At 40.4% G+C, this 19,881-nt stretch overlaps 1 protein-coding gene across 10 annotated transcripts in view; it reads left to right on the forward strand.

Annotated features, from left to right (window-relative positions):
- Atpalpha (sodium/potassium-transporting ATPase subunit alpha) overlaps nt 1-19,881 on the forward strand; it is a 51,831-nt gene extending 31,950 nt beyond the window's left edge. The window contains exons 2-17 of one of the 10 annotated variants that reach the window (XM_089738458.1): nt 3,822-3,926; nt 7,226-7,306; nt 7,499-7,630; nt 7,943-8,113; nt 8,194-8,415; nt 8,500-8,718; nt 8,793-8,973; nt 9,056-9,313; nt 9,390-9,991; nt 10,067-10,278; nt 10,355-10,538; nt 10,967-11,182; nt 13,546-13,640; nt 16,537-16,711; nt 17,331-17,563; nt 18,026-19,881. In XM_089738458.1, coding sequence (XP_089594584.1) covers nt 3,918-3,926; nt 7,226-7,306; nt 7,499-7,630; nt 7,943-8,113; nt 8,194-8,415; nt 8,500-8,718; nt 8,793-8,973; nt 9,056-9,313; nt 9,390-9,991; nt 10,067-10,278; nt 10,355-10,538; nt 10,967-11,182; nt 13,546-13,640; nt 16,537-16,711; nt 17,331-17,563; nt 18,026-18,146 — 3,111 coding nt within the window. In that variant the 5' untranslated portion in view covers nt 3,822-3,917 and the 3' untranslated portion in view covers nt 18,147-19,881. Of the gene's footprint in view, nt 1-3,723; nt 3,927-7,225; nt 7,307-7,498; nt 7,631-7,942; nt 8,114-8,193; nt 8,416-8,499; nt 8,719-8,792; nt 8,974-9,055; nt 9,314-9,389; nt 9,992-10,066; nt 10,279-10,354; nt 10,539-10,966; nt 11,183-12,145; nt 12,241-13,545; nt 13,641-14,657; nt 14,753-16,536; nt 16,712-17,330; nt 17,564-18,025 lie in introns of those variants that run through there. The other 9 variants (XM_028184948.2, XM_028184947.2, XM_028184946.2 and 6 more) reach the window with 9 other exon arrangements.

Raw genomic sequence — 19,881 nt, forward strand, 5'->3', positions numbered from 1 at the left:
GGAGGTGGTACCTACCCGTGCGGACTCACAAGTGGTCCTACCACCATTAAAATATACGTCGCTGTCATGGAACGCAGAATCCCAAAGTGAAGTAAATTCTAGTTGAATCACTTTTTTATTTCCACTCATATCTCTGCGGGGATTCCCGCTGTATTCGATATATGATTCGAAATAGTTACATTCTTCACATCATTTAAAATATTTAAAAAAAAACACGTTATGTAATTTACATACTTAGCATCATATACTGCAGAAACTGATCGCGCGTGTTTAAATTAAATAATCTTAATAAGATTGGTTAGAAATGTTAGTGTTTAGATTAATAGTCGTGTCTCTATATAAATGTGTACCTAGTTTGATTGATTTTATCCATTACCACACGTTGCGTAAGCTACGTGAACATGCGGCGTAGTAGACGGAAACTATCAGTGTCTCTACTTTGATCCTGCCTATAGATTAACCCCTTACTTGATCTTACAGAGATTATCTATAAATAAATTACAAACATTGAAGGTGTTAATGGTTTTATCAGGTATGTAAAATAATTAATAGCGGTGGGCCAGTGTGCGAGAAGCGTTAGGTAACCAGGAAGCGTTAGGTAAGAGCGAGAAGGCAGACGGCGCGCGCCGTCCCTGCTATTGATCGAGGGGATGACGCCCGGGGTGACCCAAATAGAGCCTCCGCGCACCCTCCACCCTTAAACCGAACACCCCTTCGCCGACACCCCGCCCGCCGACCGCTCCACGACGAATTTTCATATCAGCGAGTCCTCGAGGCGAAGGAATGGAGATGCCCGCTGCCCTATCGCTCATGCTAATAATATAATACCTTTACATAATACATCGCGAATATCCACAATGAATGGCTTCATTTAAAATATGGGATGCCTGTATCTTACATTTTAGCTTAACCTTGCCACGCTTTGCTGTGGATTTATCTGATATACCAAAAAATATCTTATTATTTTGAATCGGTTTTAATTCATTATTTCATGGGTTTTAAATTTCTTGCGCGGGACTCTAAATATTTTGTAATATAATGTAATGAATGCTGTGCAAGAACATGAAACATATTCACGCACGTTAAACATTATAAATAATGATTATATTAGGTTGGTAATGGCTATTGTCTGAATGAATAGCTATTATTATGAACAATGAGTGGAAAAGCGTATTGTTTAAACGCTCCAGCCCGGAAGCTCCAGTAAAACGAAAAATAAGCAACGGAGCTCGCGGCCCACCCTCAAATTGAAAAGTGCAACTTTGTGTTTTATTATGCCGTCGAGATAACGTGGAGATTGCGAATAAAACATAGTTCTAAGACTATCCGACTACATACGTACATCGCACCGCACTAACAAAGTGTACGTGTATATTCCCAATGTGAACGGACTCCTGCACAATGTAATTGAAAGATAAACGCCCGATATGTTCACAGACGTTTTAAAATATAACTTTTTTTTTTTACTATCCATAAAAACATGAAAGCGAACGTTTCGTAACTACGTGGAAACTTCTGAGATCAATCCGGAGAGCGAATGATGTGAACGGTATTTGCCCACGTGCAATTAAACAGCGGCAAACGTCAAGTACCGGAAATTAATATCTGACAGGTGGGGCTCGTAGCGCCCGGAAACGTGTTCGCCACCGTAGCCACTTAGCGCTACGAAATAGCAGATAACTGTTGAACTCTATTTAAGTACTACGTTTTGAGCGTGGAACTTACCAGAAGGTTCTATAGGGAAAATCTTTGAAATTTCAATATAATTGGTTACGAAAAAATAAAATACTAGTTGCGTATTTATGCAATATGTGCTAATTAATGCAAAGATAGGCCGTGCCATATTGAATTTTAATTAAATACTTTTACAGCTTAATCTTGCGTTTGTTATATCCAAATTCGTCGACAGTGGTGTATATTGTTTCAACTACCGTCTTAATTTTAAAATTATTTACGGACGTGCGTTTCTTGATACATAAAGAACTAAGACTGTTTTGAGGTCTAACAATTTTATGTGAATTGCTTACTTGAATTTTGCTAGGAAAACGTAACATAGAAAAATATTCTAATAACAAAAAAGAGATTACGCCGTTAAGGCAAGTGCTCTGAGCAATTAATTGTTTGAGATGATACCATCATCTCGTTTTTACCATCGCACCGCCCGCAATCGGAGTAGAATTCATCCATATTACCTAGAGCCACTGCGTTCATGCACAGTACGTTTCCAGAGATCTTTTTTGCCACGTACCATCCGGCTTTGAAATGAGCTCCCCTCCACGGTGTTTCCCGAGCGCTATGATATGTCCTTCGCCAAACGAGGCTTGTGGATAGTTCTTAACCACTCCATCAGGTGGGCCATATGCTCGCCTGCCTATACGTCAATAAAAAAGGTAGTTTGAATTATGTCCATAACTCGCGAAAAACCATGACAAACTACATCTATGTATCAGCAAAAAAAAGTAGTTTGAATTATGTCCGTACCTTGTGAAAACCCATTAGAAACACTACATCCATCTATCAACCCACAGACGTCCACAGCTGGACACAGGCCTCCCCCAAGCCTCGGCAAAACACTACATGATATGTTATAATTCTGTTTAATTGCAATCCATCAGTCTCAACTGTTAAAACAACACATTTTTTATGTTTAAAAGTATAATGTACTATTGTAGATATTTATTCATCCTGAATATCTCCCCTTGTTCCGGTCTTGAGTATCGCTAATCGGGTACACCCGTACTCCTACCGCCATTCTTCCTGCCTACCACGAAACAATCTAATGTTATGGCTGGAAAATCATTTATCAAATGTAATAGTAACTTCAATACGTTTCAAAGTAGACGCCGCGATTCACGTACTAAAGTAAATATCTACGAAGAAGAAGACAGCAGTTTACTATCGATCAGCTATTTAAATATAGCTGACCGTTATCGCTACAAATATTTTATATTTCGGGTTTTCTTTGAAGTCAGCGTAACCAACGGCTCATGGGCGGAAAATGTGTTTCAAGGGCATTTTACTCGTCGCTAAGGGGCATTTCCTTCTGAGGATAAACAATTTAATGGCTATTTTATGTTTCAAGCAGTAGGTACTTTATAGTTATAATACAATAGCGGTTGAAGTATTCTGTATGTTATATCTTTAAGCTTCGCCATTAAAGGTTTTAAGTGTATTCAAACGCTCTTTCTTTAGAACGTCTAAAAAGTCTTTAAATTACTTCCGTTTTCTCTACCGCAATAAAATAGATTCCAATATATTTGTGTCGCAAAACCGTCTGGTCATCTTAAAGAATATCTTCATAAAGAATCTTTTAATTCTAGTCATCCAACAAATTATAAAGCTTATTATTTCATTAATCTACGGGGTTTGTAAATTACGATATATTTCATAAATTGGTGTTGGCCACCATATTGTCGTTCTTGTAAAATGAGCATGCATCAACGGGAGGACAGTCGATTCGAAAGGGGCTGTCAACGTACCGGTTGTGGAAGTTTACGAGCGGGGAGGGCGCGGCGGTGGTGGCTCGGGAACCGTGCGCAGCGGGTTGCGCGCGACGCCAGCAGTGGCGGCGCTGGCGTCGTGACGCAGTATGACGTCAGTGCGCTGTTGGCTCGATACGCGCGGACCCCACCGTCAGTCGCCGCCCGAAGCAGGCCGTCGAAAGTCGCGCCTTCGCCATCCGCGCACTCTCTTCTTATACCGGGTTTTAGTTTAGCACCAAGATGACATAGTCCCAGTGCGGTGCGATCAGTCAACTTGAAACGCACACATTTTAAGTTTTCCATTCGGGCGGGGGAGCCGTAAAGGTCCGGTTGTTGCAGAACTAGAGCAGTCCCACCCTGCACCGTTGAGGGATACAGACGAGACCGAGAGGCGGCTTGTTCCTTTTATCCGCCTGTACATAGAGACTTACGAAAATGGGCGAGGTGAGTGAGGTGCTTCAAGTAGTGCTTCTTTTAGTTTTACTATAGCCAACCCGTCTCTACGAAGCCAGTGCTTTCGTGAAGGTGAAGTGCATGTGGCAAACTGTAAGTACAGAAGAAGCTAGTGCTTTATCTGTTCGCCCCTTAAAATCCCTTCCGCGTGAGTGAAATTTTCGCATTTCCTGAATTACCTTCACAATTATTTCTCCTTTGAAATTTTTCATTTGCACAGTCTGCCTTTGTTCTCTGCTATGTAAGAAATTTTCGTTAATGCATGTGAATAGACTGAACTTCATCTTCGTTGGCGATTTCACTTGCTATTTAAATAGCAAATAGAGGTCTGAACTTCCGTAACGTCAATTAAAATTACGTAAATTTACATTAAATTTCATTATATTATAAAAAGGCTGTATTAGACCATCGTTCACATACAAAGGATGTATAGAATTTTCTAAAAAGCTACAGAGGAAGCGATCGTGAGTCGGCGCCAGCGGGTTGCGTAACTCCTCGGTATCGATCCATGCGAAGAGCAGGACACGGTAGTCTCACATTGCTTCATACAATGTTACCACTTCCTAGATATGGCTGCAGGGATTTTAATTCAAAATGGCGAGTCTGACTACTGTCTAATTAAATTTCATTTTATGATTCCAAAATTTAAGATTCCGGATAAATTCTCAATTGGAGTTACTTGTATATATTTTTTTTATTTCTTAAAAATGTTGAGATGTCTTCATCCTGGACTCGTTTAGTTTAGTATAAATTTATTTGAGAGTAATGCAAAACAACCCTTCCTTTTAAATACATATCACAAAGATGTTTTAGTTAAGGAGTTAAAGAGGCCGAAATAATTAAAATAAAAACTGAAGCGTTATCACATACGTATAACTAAAAATACGGAGTATACTTTACCTTTAATTTATTTTTGAAGCTATTATTTTAGTGACATAATATTTGAAGGTGAAAAGGCCTCTAGGTGTTCTGAAGGAAGTGACTGTCGGGTCATCACGGGAGCTCGGCCGTGCTTTGGAGTGACTATAAGAGCACCGAAGGTTTATTAGAAAATTGCCTTGTCATTATGTCATTTAAATCGCATAGAGTAACGTCGTTCTATTGGTGTATTTCCTTTATCCTTTCTGACGACAGCACGGATCAATTATGAGACTACTACATCTTGATGATGAGAATTCAATTTTTTCTAAGAATACACGTGAAAGCCACCTTTTGAATTTGGAGCAGAATTTTTGATGCGGTCTTAGTAAATTTCCAAAAACTACGTCTAACTTTTCGGTCTTGAGATAACTCACAATATTGGCAAAGTCAATGATCAATGTTCAGTGCCAATTAATTAACCAAAGTTAAATAGTAAACTGTAAAACAAATTTTAATGATTAAACTGTATTATATTGTTATCAATAATTCAGACTTACAAAAACACGAACGTTTCTCGAATGAAAACTCGCAAGATTCTCACCAAAAGCATTTTAAATAAAACGTTAGTAGTGACGTACTCCAATAACATCGATAATGCGCATTGCTGAAAGATTTGCGCCAACATTTACGTTTGATAAATATCTTTGAAATGTAACATGTTAACACCACGAACAAATTATGCTGTATTTTTGAATGATCGAAATTTCAAGTGTAAATGTTGTGTGTGGTTAATAATAGTGTTTTGCCGGTGCCAATTAACCGCGTGTTGTCTGAGAGCGGCACGTGTCGTGGCAATACTACAGAAATAATTGTCTTATTCACAGTCTGCTGATAGTAACCACTAATTTCAGGTTCTAAGCAGATATTATGCGCTCGTAACAATGAATCACGTTGCAGTATTATTCGAACTATATAGTAAATCTATTGAAATAAAATTTAATCTAAGCTCATTTACGAATATATGTAGTAAGTTTGACGTGTCCTTTTGACACGTAGCGCGAATGAGCCTATTAAAATTCAGGCACCCCATGGAAAAGTTACCGTAACCTTGAATTTTATGGCCCAATTGCCCGTTCCCCTTCGCGACTGTGGCGTTTTATTCCCTCTAAACTGGTTTCGATTTTCTATCGGATATTCCGGTTCTAACCTTTTTAGAGTTTATAAATGAGGTTTGGCCCGGGGGTGGCAACCTTGTCTTTTAGCTATTTATGTCGAGGGTAGCGAGGGGGTCGGTCCTCATTGCGCATGCCCGCTGCGCGCGCCTCTTATGTAATGGGGCAACAATGCTGCCGTCCACAATTACCGCATGCCTACTATTCGATATGAATCGTAACTTCCGGATTCATTTTTGAGAAAAACTGTTGTCAGTTTATAATATTACAAATTATTTATAGCCATTTTTTCAATTTCGAGACGCTTTTCAATAGTTATGTTTGAGCAGGGTATAATTTCAGCGTTTACCTGTTTTCAACTGAATATATGTATACCTACCCGCACTAACCTTCACGAGTATTCAGGGCGCGGTTTAATGATGCTTGCTATGAAAACGTTCATCAATTATCGACGGCGACGGCTGCCTTGTTTACTGTGAACGCTTTTAGAACTCTGCGACGATATATTCCCCTCATGCAAATTCTGCATACGAGTACCTTCGGCCGGCCTTTGTTACATTAAAACGAAATGGTAAATTTCCATACCGCTAACCGCAAATTGCAATGATTTAAAGAATCATTGGTCAATATGTATGTATATATAAATTAGAAAATAGTTTTGCGCTGGTCAATGTATAAATTGCAATTGCTTGTATGTGTATATCAATGATGCGTGGCAGTGTGCTGTGTCCTTACAATAACTCTCAGGTTCGCAGGCGTAACTAGTTCAAACCAATTTAGCTCCGTTGAATAGAACCCTGTCATCTAGTGTACACGTTAGGCGAGGTTATAATCTAGAATGAAACTCACATTCAATGGTTTCACTATTGATGTTGCATAGTAAAATGCTTTATTAATTCACTACAGTTTCATTCGACTATCGAGAATTTATGTAGAGTGCATTAGATTGAATGCATTGCCTCGATCAAACATCTCATATTTTATAGTAATTTTAGTATGGAAATTATGTACGACTTTAAAACATTCGCATTCTTGAATCATTTGTAATTTCCACTAATGTGCCAGTTTCTTTGCCGCTGTTTTATGTCGAGCTTCGATTTCGCATGATACTAGAATCTCTCTCTTGTTTCAAATTAATCCATTTTAAGATGACAAGCGACATCGTAGCTCGTGTCCATCCATCGCCACATTATTCATGACTGCATGGCCCCTACGGCCGCCTTGTAGAATGTATCTAGCCCCTAGTTATGTTTGCAGCATGGACGCACCGACTCGTACCGCGTCGCCACCATCGGCCCGATCGAGGATGATAATAGAACAGCTGACGGACAGTTTAAGGTTTTTATACAAATTATCACCATACATTTTCGTATTCTCTCCATATACAGACAGCATTTTGCTACATCTATCAAACATTCATTTATTGCATGCATGTTTTTAGATTGCGTAAGGCGGTAGTTCGCAAACGAAGGTAAACGAGGGAACACTTTAAAATGATTTCGTCTAATAAAAGTTATTTGTGTATTTTAGACACGCAGAAAACCTCCCGCGAAAAAACGGAAACCAGGAGATTTAGAAGATCTCAAACAGGAGCTGGATATTGATTACCATAAAGTCACTCCTGAGGAACTCTACCAAAGATTTCAAACGCACCCGGAAAATGTAAGTTGAACTGATATAAAATCATAAAGTATACTGGTGGTAGGACGTGTTGTGAGGTCGCACGGGCAGGCACCACCACCTGTGCCTAGTTCTGCAGTGAAGCAATAATTCATTTCGACTTAAAGAGTGGGGCAGCTGTTATCCTATAAAACTGAGACTTAGAACTCATGTCTCAAGGTGAATGGCGGCATTTACACTGTTGATGTCTTTCTGCTGCGGTATCCACTTAACGGGAGGCATCTAATAATAATATAAAAATAGTAATGCAGCTTTCATAAATAAATTGAAATTTTCTGACGTTCCTTATTTCAGGGCCTTAGTCACGCAAAAGCGAAAGAGAACTTAGAAAGAGACGGCCCCAATGCTCTTACACCACCTAAACAAACACCCGAATGGGTGAAGTTTTGTAAAAATCTATTCGGCGGCTTTGCATTGTTACTCTGGATTGGTGCTATTCTATGCTTTATCGCCTACGGTATTCAGGTAAGTCAATGGTTCTGCATACAATAATTTAAGTTTTCCAGAACACTGAAATATATGTTGTCGATCCAATTGTCCCGTAGGCTAGTACCGTAGAGGAGCCCGCTGATGACAATCTGTACCTGGGCATCGTGCTGGCGGCCGTCGTGATCGTCACTGGTATCTTCTCGTACTACCAAGAGAGCAAGTCGTCTAAAATCATGGAATCTTTCAAGAACATGGTCCCCCAATTCGCCACCGTCATCCGTGAAGGAGAGAAACTTACGCTCCGAGCCGAGGACCTGGTGCTTGGTGATATTGTCGAGGTATATAATACTCGAAGTAAACAATAAATCGAAACTATGTAATTATCACAGATTATTGAACATACAATTTTCAATGGTCCTTAGGTTAAATTCGGTGACCGGATTCCCGCGGACATCCGTATTATCGAAGCGCGAGGCTTTAAAGTCGACAACTCGAGCTTGACCGGCGAATCTGAACCCCAATCCCGAGGAGCCGAATTCACAAATGAGAACCCACTCGAGACCAAGAACTTGGCCTTCTTCTCGACCAACGCCGTTGAGGGTACCGCTAAAGGAATTGTCATCTGCTGTGGAGACAATACTGTAAGGGAATTCAGAACTTTAAAAATCTGTTTGACGTTCCTCCCGTGAATACTGCACTGTAATACTTTTTGTAGGTGATGGGCCGCATTGCTGGTCTCGCTTCCGGTCTGGACACTGGTGAAACTCCGATCGCTAAGGAGATCCATCACTTTATTCATCTTATCACCGGCGTGGCTGTCTTCCTCGGAGTGACTTTCTTCGTTATTGCTTTCATTCTCGGATACCACTGGCTCGACGCTGTCATCTTCCTCATCGGTATTATTATGATGATTATTCGATCATGTATCAGCATGCATTTATGTGATTGAAACTTTGTAACAATGTTTATTATGCACAGGTATCATCGTAGCTAACGTGCCTGAAGGACTCTTGGCCACCGTGACTGTGTGCTTGACTCTCACTGCCAAACGAATGGCTTCCAAGAACTGCCTGGTCAAGAATCTCGAAGCCGTCGAAACTCTGGGTTCCACTTCCACGATTTGCTCCGACAAAACCGGAACCCTCACTCAGAACAGAATGACTGTTGCTCACATGTGGTTCGACAACCAGATCATTGAAGCTGATACAACTGAAGATCAATCCGGCGTACAGTACGGTAAGATGGCTTCATGTTTTATTTCAGACAATATTGTGCATATACAGGTTTGTTCATATATATATTTTATTTATAGACCGCACTAGCCCTGGCTTTAAGGCTCTTGCCAAAATTGCTTCGCTCTGCAACCGAGCTGAGTTCAAGGGTGGTCAGGATGGTGTTCCGATTCTGAAGAAGGAAGTCGCCGGTGATGCCTCTGAAGCCGCTTTACTGAAATGCATGGAGCTGGCTCTCGGTGATGTCTTGTCGATCAGGAAGCGCAACAAGAAAGTCTGCGAAATTCCCTTCAACTCTACTAACAAGTACCAGGTGTCGGTCCACGAGAGCGACGACCCCAGCGACCCTCGCCATCTGCTGGTGATGAAGGGAGCACCCGAAAGAATCCTGGAACGTTGTAGCACTATCTTCATTGGCGGAAAGGAAAAGGTGTTGGACGAGGAAATGAAGGAGGCGTTCAACAACGCTTACCTTGAACTCGGCGGTCTTGGCGAGCGCGTGCTCGGCTTCTGCGACCTTCAGCTGCCCTCTGACAAGTACCCCATCGGCTACAAGTTCAATACTGACGACCCCAACTTCCCCTTGGACAACTTGCGCTTTGTTGGTCTGATGAGCATGATTGATCCTCCCCGCGCTGCTGTACCAGATGCCGTGGCCAAGTGCCGCTCCGCCGGTATTAAGGTAATGTTACTATATTCAAAGGACAATACCGATTATCACCTTGAAGTGATAAGTACTCAATTAATAAATTTTCAGGTTATCATGGTAACCGGAGACCACCCCATCACTGCCAAGGCTATTGCCAAATCTGTAGGTATAATTTCTGAAGGTAACGAGACCGTAGAGGATATTGCTGCGCGCTTAAATATCCCCGTTTCCGAGGTGAATCCCCGCGAAGCCAAAGCCGCTGTCGTCCACGGAACCGAGCTCCGCGAACTGAACTCCGACCAGCTCGATGAGATCCTCAAGTATGTTTGCGCTCTCGCGAAACTCAAATAAACAAGGGCCTGGACAAAGTGGTTTTTAAATTAAATTTTCAATCAGGTTCCACACCGAAATCGTGTTCGCCCGCACCTCCCCGCAACAGAAGCTGATCATCGTTGAGGGTTGCCAGCGTCTCGGCGCCATCGTGGCTGTGACCGGCGACGGTGTCAACGACTCGCCCGCCCTCAAGAAGGCCGACATCGGTGTCGCTATGGGTATCGCCGGCTCCGACGTTTCCAAGCAGGTAGGAAACTTTTCAGACGAATTCAACCAAATCAAATGAAACTGCAGTATTTTGGCTGATTTTGACTGATTTTGGCAGATGGCGGTTCTTAAGTGGTTACCGGAGCCCATAGACATCTACAACGTAAATGCGCCACCCACCTTGAGATATAAGTTCTAAGGTCTCAGTATAGTTACAACGGCTGCCCCATCCTTCCAAGCCCAAAACGCATTACTGCTTCACGGCAGAAATAGGCGGGGTGGTGGTACCTACACGTGCAGACTCACAAGACTTCCTACCACCAGTAACAGTAGGTAAAAAAAAGAATACCCCAGTTGGGGTATTCTCATTGTGGACAAGCTCATTGTTTGCTTTTCTGTTCTCCTGGAACGAGTAGTAGTAGAAGAGTAGTACCTGCAGCACGTATAAGATGCGTATATAACTTGTAGGCCGCTGACATGATTCTACTCGACGATAACTTCGCGTCCATCGTGACCGGTGTCGAAGAAGGCCGACTGATCTTTGACAACTTGAAGAAGTCAATCGCCTACACCCTAACTTCGAACATTCCAGAAATCTCCCCCTTCCTTGCCTTCATCCTTTGCGACATTCCTCTGCCCCTGGGTACAGTAACTATCCTCTGCATCGATCTCGGAACAGACATGGTAAGTTCGGAACTTAAGTGCGATTCCTTAAATTATTAATCACTGATTTGCGACCACGCTAGGTTCGTTTACGTATCTATCTATATATATAAAAATGAATTGCTGTTCGTTAGTCTCGCTAAAACTCGAGAACGGCTGGACCGATTTGGTTAATTTTGGTCTTGAATTATTTGTGGAAGTCTAGAGAAGGTTTAAAAGGTAGATAAATATGAAAATGCTCGGAATTAAATAAAAATAACAATTTTGTTTTTCCTTTGATGTGTCTTCGGTCGGACGAATTCCTTTTGTTTGTTTTAAGTTTATTTTATACAAAAGTTTAGGTCTTTTATTTATCGATTGAGGCACTACGAAGTCTGTCGGGTCAGCTAGTTTTGAATAAATGGCAAGAATAACATGTGCCAATTTTAAAGATAATAAAATTGACTAGAAACGAACAGCGTTCTTGTAATGTGAATGGTTTTTTTTTGAAATGTTTTTAATGTCAATTAAAAAAGGCTTTAGCCAGATAATTAGTTGACGAGTTGACGCCCAAGTGGAAAACCTGTATCGAAGTAATGTTCTAATGTCAACTTGACAGCATATGGAAACACGAATCGGGTTCGTACATGGAGTACTTACTTATTAAGACCGCATTAAATTAGGTAACATTAATATCGAAAGGAAAACGATTATGTATGCAGACAGACAAAAAAAAAATTTTTTTTCCTACCTATGCTGATAACCTTGAGAGGCTATTTCAGCTTCGCCCTAACGTGTGTAGGTGAGCTCACGGGGCTCAAACCGGAGTGTTGCTAACACTGACCCCAGCAAGAGCACTGCTTCGCAGAATCTACCGCCGGATCGGAAACGCGACCGATTGAGAAGATCCGGCGAGAAACTCAGTGGGCTATTTTTCTTAAGTTGCAGCGTTAATTACGAATTATTTTTATTGCATTATATACTTAAACCAGTAACTGACAATAGGTACCGGCGATTGCTCTTGCATACGAGGCGGCTGAGGCAGACATTATGAAACGCCCACCTAGGAACCCGTTTTGCGACAAACTTGTCAATGAGAGGTCTTTATATTGTATTAAATGAGATGTGTTGCCATAAAAATTAACTGGTCGTCAGCTAATAACGCCGTTGTTGTTTCTATATATATATATATCGTTAATATTCGATGTTTGTCCGTGTTTGTATCATATTTTAGTTTTATCTTAACGTACATTTCAGTTTGAATATTAAAATGTCTCGGTGTTCACGTTGTTGTGGTTAAACGTCGAGAAAAAATAGAATCAGTCGTGCATTATTCTAACATGTTTTAAAACTAACCAAGAGTTTTTTATTTCTGTACTGTCACTAATGAACTGATATATTTTTTGGCCCGATCGTCTAACAAGGAATCTATAGGATGAACGTGTTTTGTTTGTTATAATGTTTATTGATTTCGTTGAAATCGACAAGCCGACAGAGGCGCTTGGTAGCGGTTTACCGAAACGCGAATAGTTCTTCTAGTTACGACAGACACAACACAACGATTATAAAATCACATTCAGTACCACGTCACGCATCATCATCATTGTTTCGTTTAGTTTCAAAATTATTATTATCTTCGCGATTTAAGAATCGATTTCCCGTTCATTGTGATTCCGAATCCGAGAGCGGGCCACTAACGAGATCATCTCATTGTCTTCGATTATGTTTGTTTTTAATTTTAGTTTTGTTTGGTAATAGTTTTAAGCGTCAAGTGGATGCAAGCATACGCTACTGTGCTACCCGTGATGCAAAGCTGGATATTGGTTTTGACGTGACAGCGTCTTATAATTCGATGGAGCCGGCTGCACGCACGAAAAAACATGACTCATAACTGGCGTTACCTCGCTCTGAGGCGTTCCATTTAAGGCTTGAAGTGCAAGCGAGAGCCCGCAACGAGCGACAAAGAGGCACAATCGGCCTCCGCATTCGGCAGCGTTCGACATCTGTCTCTCCCCCCCTACTTGAGTGAGCGATGCATCCGCGTGGACAGCTGCTATACAATAATACATTTACATGTTTTCGTCAAGTATGACGATTCAGTACAAAGTGAATGTGGTGTCAATTGTTTATAGCAACGATAATTGCGATAATTGAAAAATGAAACCATTCCATCAGTATTTTCATATGACGTTGTCACATTCAACTATCGTCAGTAAACCGACATGACAGACAACCTTTTTGTTTTATGTTCGCGGTAGCTCGGTGGCGTATGATTGTATACTTCTTGTTTGTGTTCTTACGTTCGATGTTGTATTTGTAACACACGTGACAATAATGCACCACGCTTTGGTTGGAGCGAGAGCTCCGGGCGCGGCCGCGTGCGCTCATATCGCTAGTCTGTGTAGGTGCCCGCCATTTCCCTGGCTTACGAGGATGCTGAATCCGACATAATGAAGCGACAGCCGCGTAACCCTTTCACTGATAAACTCGTTAACGAGAGGTAAAAACAAGACGAGTGCTCCACGACTCGTTCATATTATATTATTGCTTGCTAACCACTCTGATTGTCTTCAATATTGAGCTTTGGTCTGTTGCCTGTTGTGTGTGAATGGTGTCCCGTATGTACACCACTCGTTGACTCCGTGTGTGGATATTGAAGGCGACGATCGCACCGCTCCTAACTTTCTGCCTTAACATATTTTTTTCTAACTAAACAATCTTCTTCCGTATTTGTAGCTTGGTGTTGCCATGGAACAATGCTTTTCTCGAACTACCCTTTGCGAAAAAAGGCATCGTTTCATCTGTTTGTTGGTTTTGGTATTTTCTCTGTGGTATGTGTCTGTGGTTGTGCTAGGGTAAGTATTCGGTGTCTTACTGTCTCTGTCGTTATAAGTGTCGTGCATGTGTTAATATTTTTAATTTATTAAATATATGTTATTTATTAATTCAATTATATATTTTGACTTATATTATGAGTATTTTGACTTATTATATTTTATTACCTCTCATAATCTCCATGCACACCATGACACACTTTCTTTTATGATGAGCATATTCGTCATTTATATTATTCACGAAACGCTCTAGGCTTCATAACATCACATTTCTCATAACACGACTTATAGGTCTGCCATTATACGAATATTTATTATATATAATAGTTTAGGAGTCGTTAACAATGGGCGACTTTTTCTTTAAGCAACTTCGTTTATTACGATGCTACGCTGTATAGGCTTGTTTAATTATCTAGCAATAGTTTAGGCAGACGAAATATTCCAAACAATGTATAAATACAACTTATAGGTTTTAAAGCTAATCGTGATTATGTTTTTTCTAGAATTATTTATGTAATAAGTATCTTTATAGGTTGTTGAAATTAAATTTGGAACAACGAGCTATAAGTGTTGTAGGAGTTTTAACAGTGATACGTTATGTTTATAAGGGACGAAACGACACGGGCACTCGCCCCGGCCGTCAGTGATTTATGGTTTGTCCTTAATGCTTGGTGTTACCGAAGGTGCCTGCTATATCATTGGCGTACGAGGCGCCCGAGTCTGATATCATGAAGCGGCAGCCGCGGGACCCTTACCGCGACAACCTCGTCAACAGAAGGTTGGCCGCCGCACCAGCGTGTGGCCCGCTTACTAGTCGCTCAAATGGGTGTTAACACAATGATTAGCCCACTATCTCGTATAAACATTCATATAAATACGATTGGTGTGACAAGTAAATTAGAATGGTGCGGCTACTTGTGGTTCAACAGTACCCATTTGATAATGGATGTGGAAGAGTGATTATGTTTACTTATAAAACCACCCCCCCTATCTTGATTTTGTTTCCGCATAATGAAAATAACCTTTATTTCAATCAGTGATAGTTCAATATTCTGTACAGATACAACTAACACAATGTAAATACAAACTATATACATACGCCTAGTTTCCGTATCTTCATCACTTTGAATATTTTTATAAAGTTTTTTTTTCTGCTATAAATATTATAACTAGCGAATAATAGTTTTATAGAAATTAGACTCTTTAATCTTTTCTGTACAATCTTCACTCTTCCATGTTTGAAATTAATGATTAATTTATTTATAAAAAGACTTAGCGAGTCAACGCTGTGTTGCGAACAGTGCACGTTTAGTGAAATATATTAGCGGACTGTTTAAACTGTCATAGAGAGCGCACTAATGATTTAATTGTGTTTCAATTATCGTGTTAATCATCGTAGTGCATAGAGATTTAAAAAAAAGAAAAAAAGCAGTAATTTTTAATCGAAAATTTTCAGTTTTATTTTATCTTCAAGGAATGACGTAGACAATATGAAGCCGCAGTTGTGATATTATTTTCGTATGTTTATTGAATAGCTGAAATATTATGACGTTTTGTTTTTTTATCATAGTAGTGAAAGCACAAAGCTGAATGGCGGCAGCGTTCTCATATCACACGTATACATTTTTAGGGCTATTTAAAACTATTTTATTTTGTTCTTTATTTTATTATTTACTAACCCATCAAGTTCTTCATATCTTACGCTTTGACTTACTGCATTTGCAAGGTTGTGCATGTAAATATGCGCTCGCTAAATAAGAAAACCGATCTTTATTTGTTTCATGTCTGAAAACTACTTCGAAGAGTAAATACTAATCGTAATAATCGTAACAGAAGATTAATAATAATTGGTGATTTATAAATCGTCACAAAATACAGGAAATCACACAAACGAGAATTCAGTGGATGATTTCATGAACTCCACTTGTTTTTTTTTTAAATTCAAATCAAAAGATACGAATTTCGGTAAAGATACGATGATAAAACGTTTTCTTAATAGTTTTCATGGCATTATTCCAAAGATATGACAAACTGGAACACAAAAAAATGTATCGTTTTGTTGCAAGCTTTTAACCTGTCAAAACTGAATTAAGAGTGATGATATAAAAAAATATATCCAAAAATTTATGAAACAAATTCAATAATTAGTTCTACTTTGTCATATTGAACTGCTTTGTAGTAGACAATCTCGCTACTGATTTCCAATTGACCCTTCGAAACGTTTGATGAATTGAAAACTCTCGTCTCAATTGACGTAGCACTAGTGAACTGCACAAGCTTTATGGCCACGCAGACTAAAAGCGTAGATTCCAAATTTCAGTAATTAAAAAAAAAACTTATCTTTTATCGTTCCAAATTTGAATATCAAAATTCTTCGATTACCTTGCTTTTACAACAAAAGGGTCCTTTTTGTCAGATCAAAAAGTATTTATTTAAGTGCAAATTTTCTTTTACTATTCCTTTTGCACGCAATACTTTCGGCATCACGCTTTCAGTCTGTTCGGGTCTACGCCGCGTATCCCGTCAGGACACGTTCTGATAGCATCGCATGGATGTTGACAGGTTGATCTCTATGGCTTACGGACAAATCGGAATGATCCAAGCCGCGGCTGGCTTCTTCGTCTACTTCGTGATCATGGCTGAAAACGGATTCCTCCCGATGAAGCTTTTCGGTATCAGGAAGCAGTGGGACTCGAAGGCCATCAACGATTTGACTGACTCATATGGACAGGAATGGGTACGTATAGAACTAAACCAAAAAAAAAAGTGTGTGTGTGAGTCACACACGGTAGAAGTGAAACTTATAAATAAGATATAGATATACTGACTATCCCACTACACAGGAGCATATATATGGACAATGTTTATTAGACGATAGTGGGGATGCTACGAAGAGTCGCACAAAGAGGAGACCGAGAACGTCTAAGATGTTCTATCTCATTCTCTCGCCGGCTGAATCCTATACATTTATGTGTATGTGTCTCTATGGACTTAAAAAATCACAACGATTCTAAAGAAGTTTCACTTCAAAACGAATTTCAGCATTAACCCTTTGACTGCCATGTAGGTCACCGGTGTCCTACGCGGCGCACTGAAGTAATTATGTCGATTTCTGTTTCTATGGCGCCTGGATTGCCTAACTCTTTGCCTTGTTTGTTAATGTATGTTTTAGCCTTTTAGGTCTCTTAGAAATAGATACATTGTCAGTTCGGAATCGTCTTTCCCAGGGTCTACTAGATATTCCTGCGCCTTAGTAACAGAAATCGACATAAATACTTCAGTGCGCCACATGGGGTACCTTGACTCATATGGGAGTCTTGAGTAAGAATTGATGTGAACATAAACTGTCTTTTCAGACCTACCGTGACCGCAAGGCGCTTGAGTTTACTTGCCACACCGCATTCTTCGTATCTATTGTCGTTGTGCAATGGGCCGACTTGATTATCTGCAAGACCCGCCGTAACTCGATCATTCACCAGGGCATGCGCAACTGGGCCCTCAACTTTGGTCTCATATTTGAAACCGCGCTGGCGGCGTTCCTCTCGTACACTCCCGGTATGGACAAGGGCTTGAGGATGTACCCACTCAAGTAAGTTCGCCGACGTCACATAACGCGTCTGCTTGTCTCCGCCAGAATATTCAGCGGTCCGGTTCGAAAGCTGGATAGCTATGAATTTTAGAATCATTGTCTTCGTAAGGATGAAGACATTATATATCGTCTATTCGCATTAAAAATGCACAATTTCCAAAAATATGCGAAATCATTTGGTATCACCAATATTTTTCTCATAATAACTGTCAAAAAAGCGTAGTTTAGTTTTTATTTATTTTTATTTTTTTATTTACCTATGTTTTGACTAGTATTAACAAAATTAATACATAATTTTATCTTACTTTAAAAGACTTATAATGTAACTGGCAAAAAAATAAAAAATAGGTAGGCAGGCAAAGATGTTAAAAACACTCCTGTAAAATTAGTAAGTTTTGAGATTATACAGTTTTAATGCGGAAAGACGATATGGTCGATGACCGGGTTCACGTTTCTGTTCAGGTTCGTGTGGTGGCTGCCCGCCATTCCGTTCATGCTGTCCATCTTCATCTACGACGAGATCAGGCGCTTCTACCTGCGCCGCAACCCCGGCGGCTGGCTCGAACAAGAGACTTATTATTAAACAGCGCCGATCACTGTCCACCGTCGTGCATCAGTTAGTCACCGCGTACATAATGTTCATTTTGTGTTGTTGTATCGGAGTGACAGAGGTTGCGGTGCCGTTCCCGGTGTATGTGTAATCGCTGTCGTGTACGCTTCTCACCGCTTGTCACCGCATCGGTCCGCGCGCGACCCGCACGGTCCAGCCGAGCGCCGTCTGTCTGTCACCAGTTCCTTCTGTTGCGCAACGTGACCGAGAGGACGCGGCGCGCTCTCGCATCACACTGTCCCTTATATCGAACTATGTATGTATATATATGCACTGTGGAGTGTGGAGTTTGTTACGTCTGTGTGATGATATAAAAAAAATATATATATATTATACGCATACTATTATTATTATTATTATTTAAAGTTGTAAATCGTGTTATTTTTATATTAAGATGATTTAATAATTCGAATCTCGAACGTCACGAGAAAAAACGTTGATGTGTTAGTTTTGAGTGCTTGTGTTAGTACCGTCTGTCTGTACTCGACCGGATACGTAGGCGGAGCGCGAGCCGCCCCACTCGGCTCACGACGTCATCCCATCATCCCTGTACAATTGTTTTCGCGTACACAGTAATGTCTATTGAATAAGTAACGATCGATAGTGTTGCTACGGCGGCGTAGGATCGCGCATCGAGTGGGCAGAAGCGTGTCCCCGCCGCGCTCCACGCTCGGCAACGAATAACGTTTGTTGTAATATTAACAGTTAAGACGCCACTATAATTATTATTATAATTTAAGTGTATTAGATTTAAGTTGAATTTTTCGTGTGAATAAAGTTCAGTTGTATTTTCGGACGGGCGCATGTTGTGTGAGAGGTCGGTGTGGAGTGCCTGAGTTTTAGTGTACTACCGCTTACTGTTAGGTAGGTAGTTGAAATTTTGATGCCGTATTTTGAATCGTAAAGTAGATAATGAAAGCATACACAGTCGCGATCGCTTGGGGGCGGGAGGCGGGCACGCAGCACTGCCAACTGTCACTGTCAGTGCCAGCGACTACAGATCGGCTCGCGGCCGGCAAGACGACACGACGCGACGCTTTTATATTAACTAATCTCATTACTAGCGAATTTCGTCAAATTTATTAAAATAGGCTGCTCATCGTAATTACGTAAGATTTTATTTCTTAATTAAAAGATAATAAATAACAAAAGTAGGGATGCGTAATTAGAAATTTTTAAAATTATACAGTTATGGATAGTCATGTTGTTTTATCGCCACTTGGCTCTTCTACGGGAGCGCGCGAGGTCAAGTCACGAGCGGGAGCGGCGGCGAGAGCGGATGCAGAGGCGGGGCGGCACAGCGGGAACGGGGTAGAAGGACCAAGTGGAGCGATTCATTTCAATTTTTTGTAACGAATACATATAACATTATTATAATGGTTACAAAAGTAAAATATAACATTATAGCGACTAATAAAAATCTAAATTATATGAAATGTTTATAGATTTAAATGGTGTTTGTTTCTTTAGAGTGACATATTTGTGCTTGTTTAAAGGGAATCTCATCTCGGTCGACAATGTGTCGTTGATGATATTAACGTAATGATCTGATATACATGTGAGCGGTTTGTCTGTCGTACACTGTAGTTCAAACATTGTTTCGCGTTCAATAATTCTTTACACCGATTCATTTTATAGTATTACTCAGTTGGCTAGGAGCGCTGTAAAAATGTAAGTGTTAATAAAAAAAAACATTTTCAAAATATAA

The sequence above is a fragment of the Bombyx mandarina genome, chromosome 25 (assembly GCF_030267445.1).
Source record: "Bombyx mandarina strain Sakado chromosome 25, ASM3026744v2".
In the NCBI taxonomy this organism is placed as follows: Eukaryota; Metazoa; Arthropoda; class Insecta; order Lepidoptera; family Bombycidae; genus Bombyx; species Bombyx mandarina.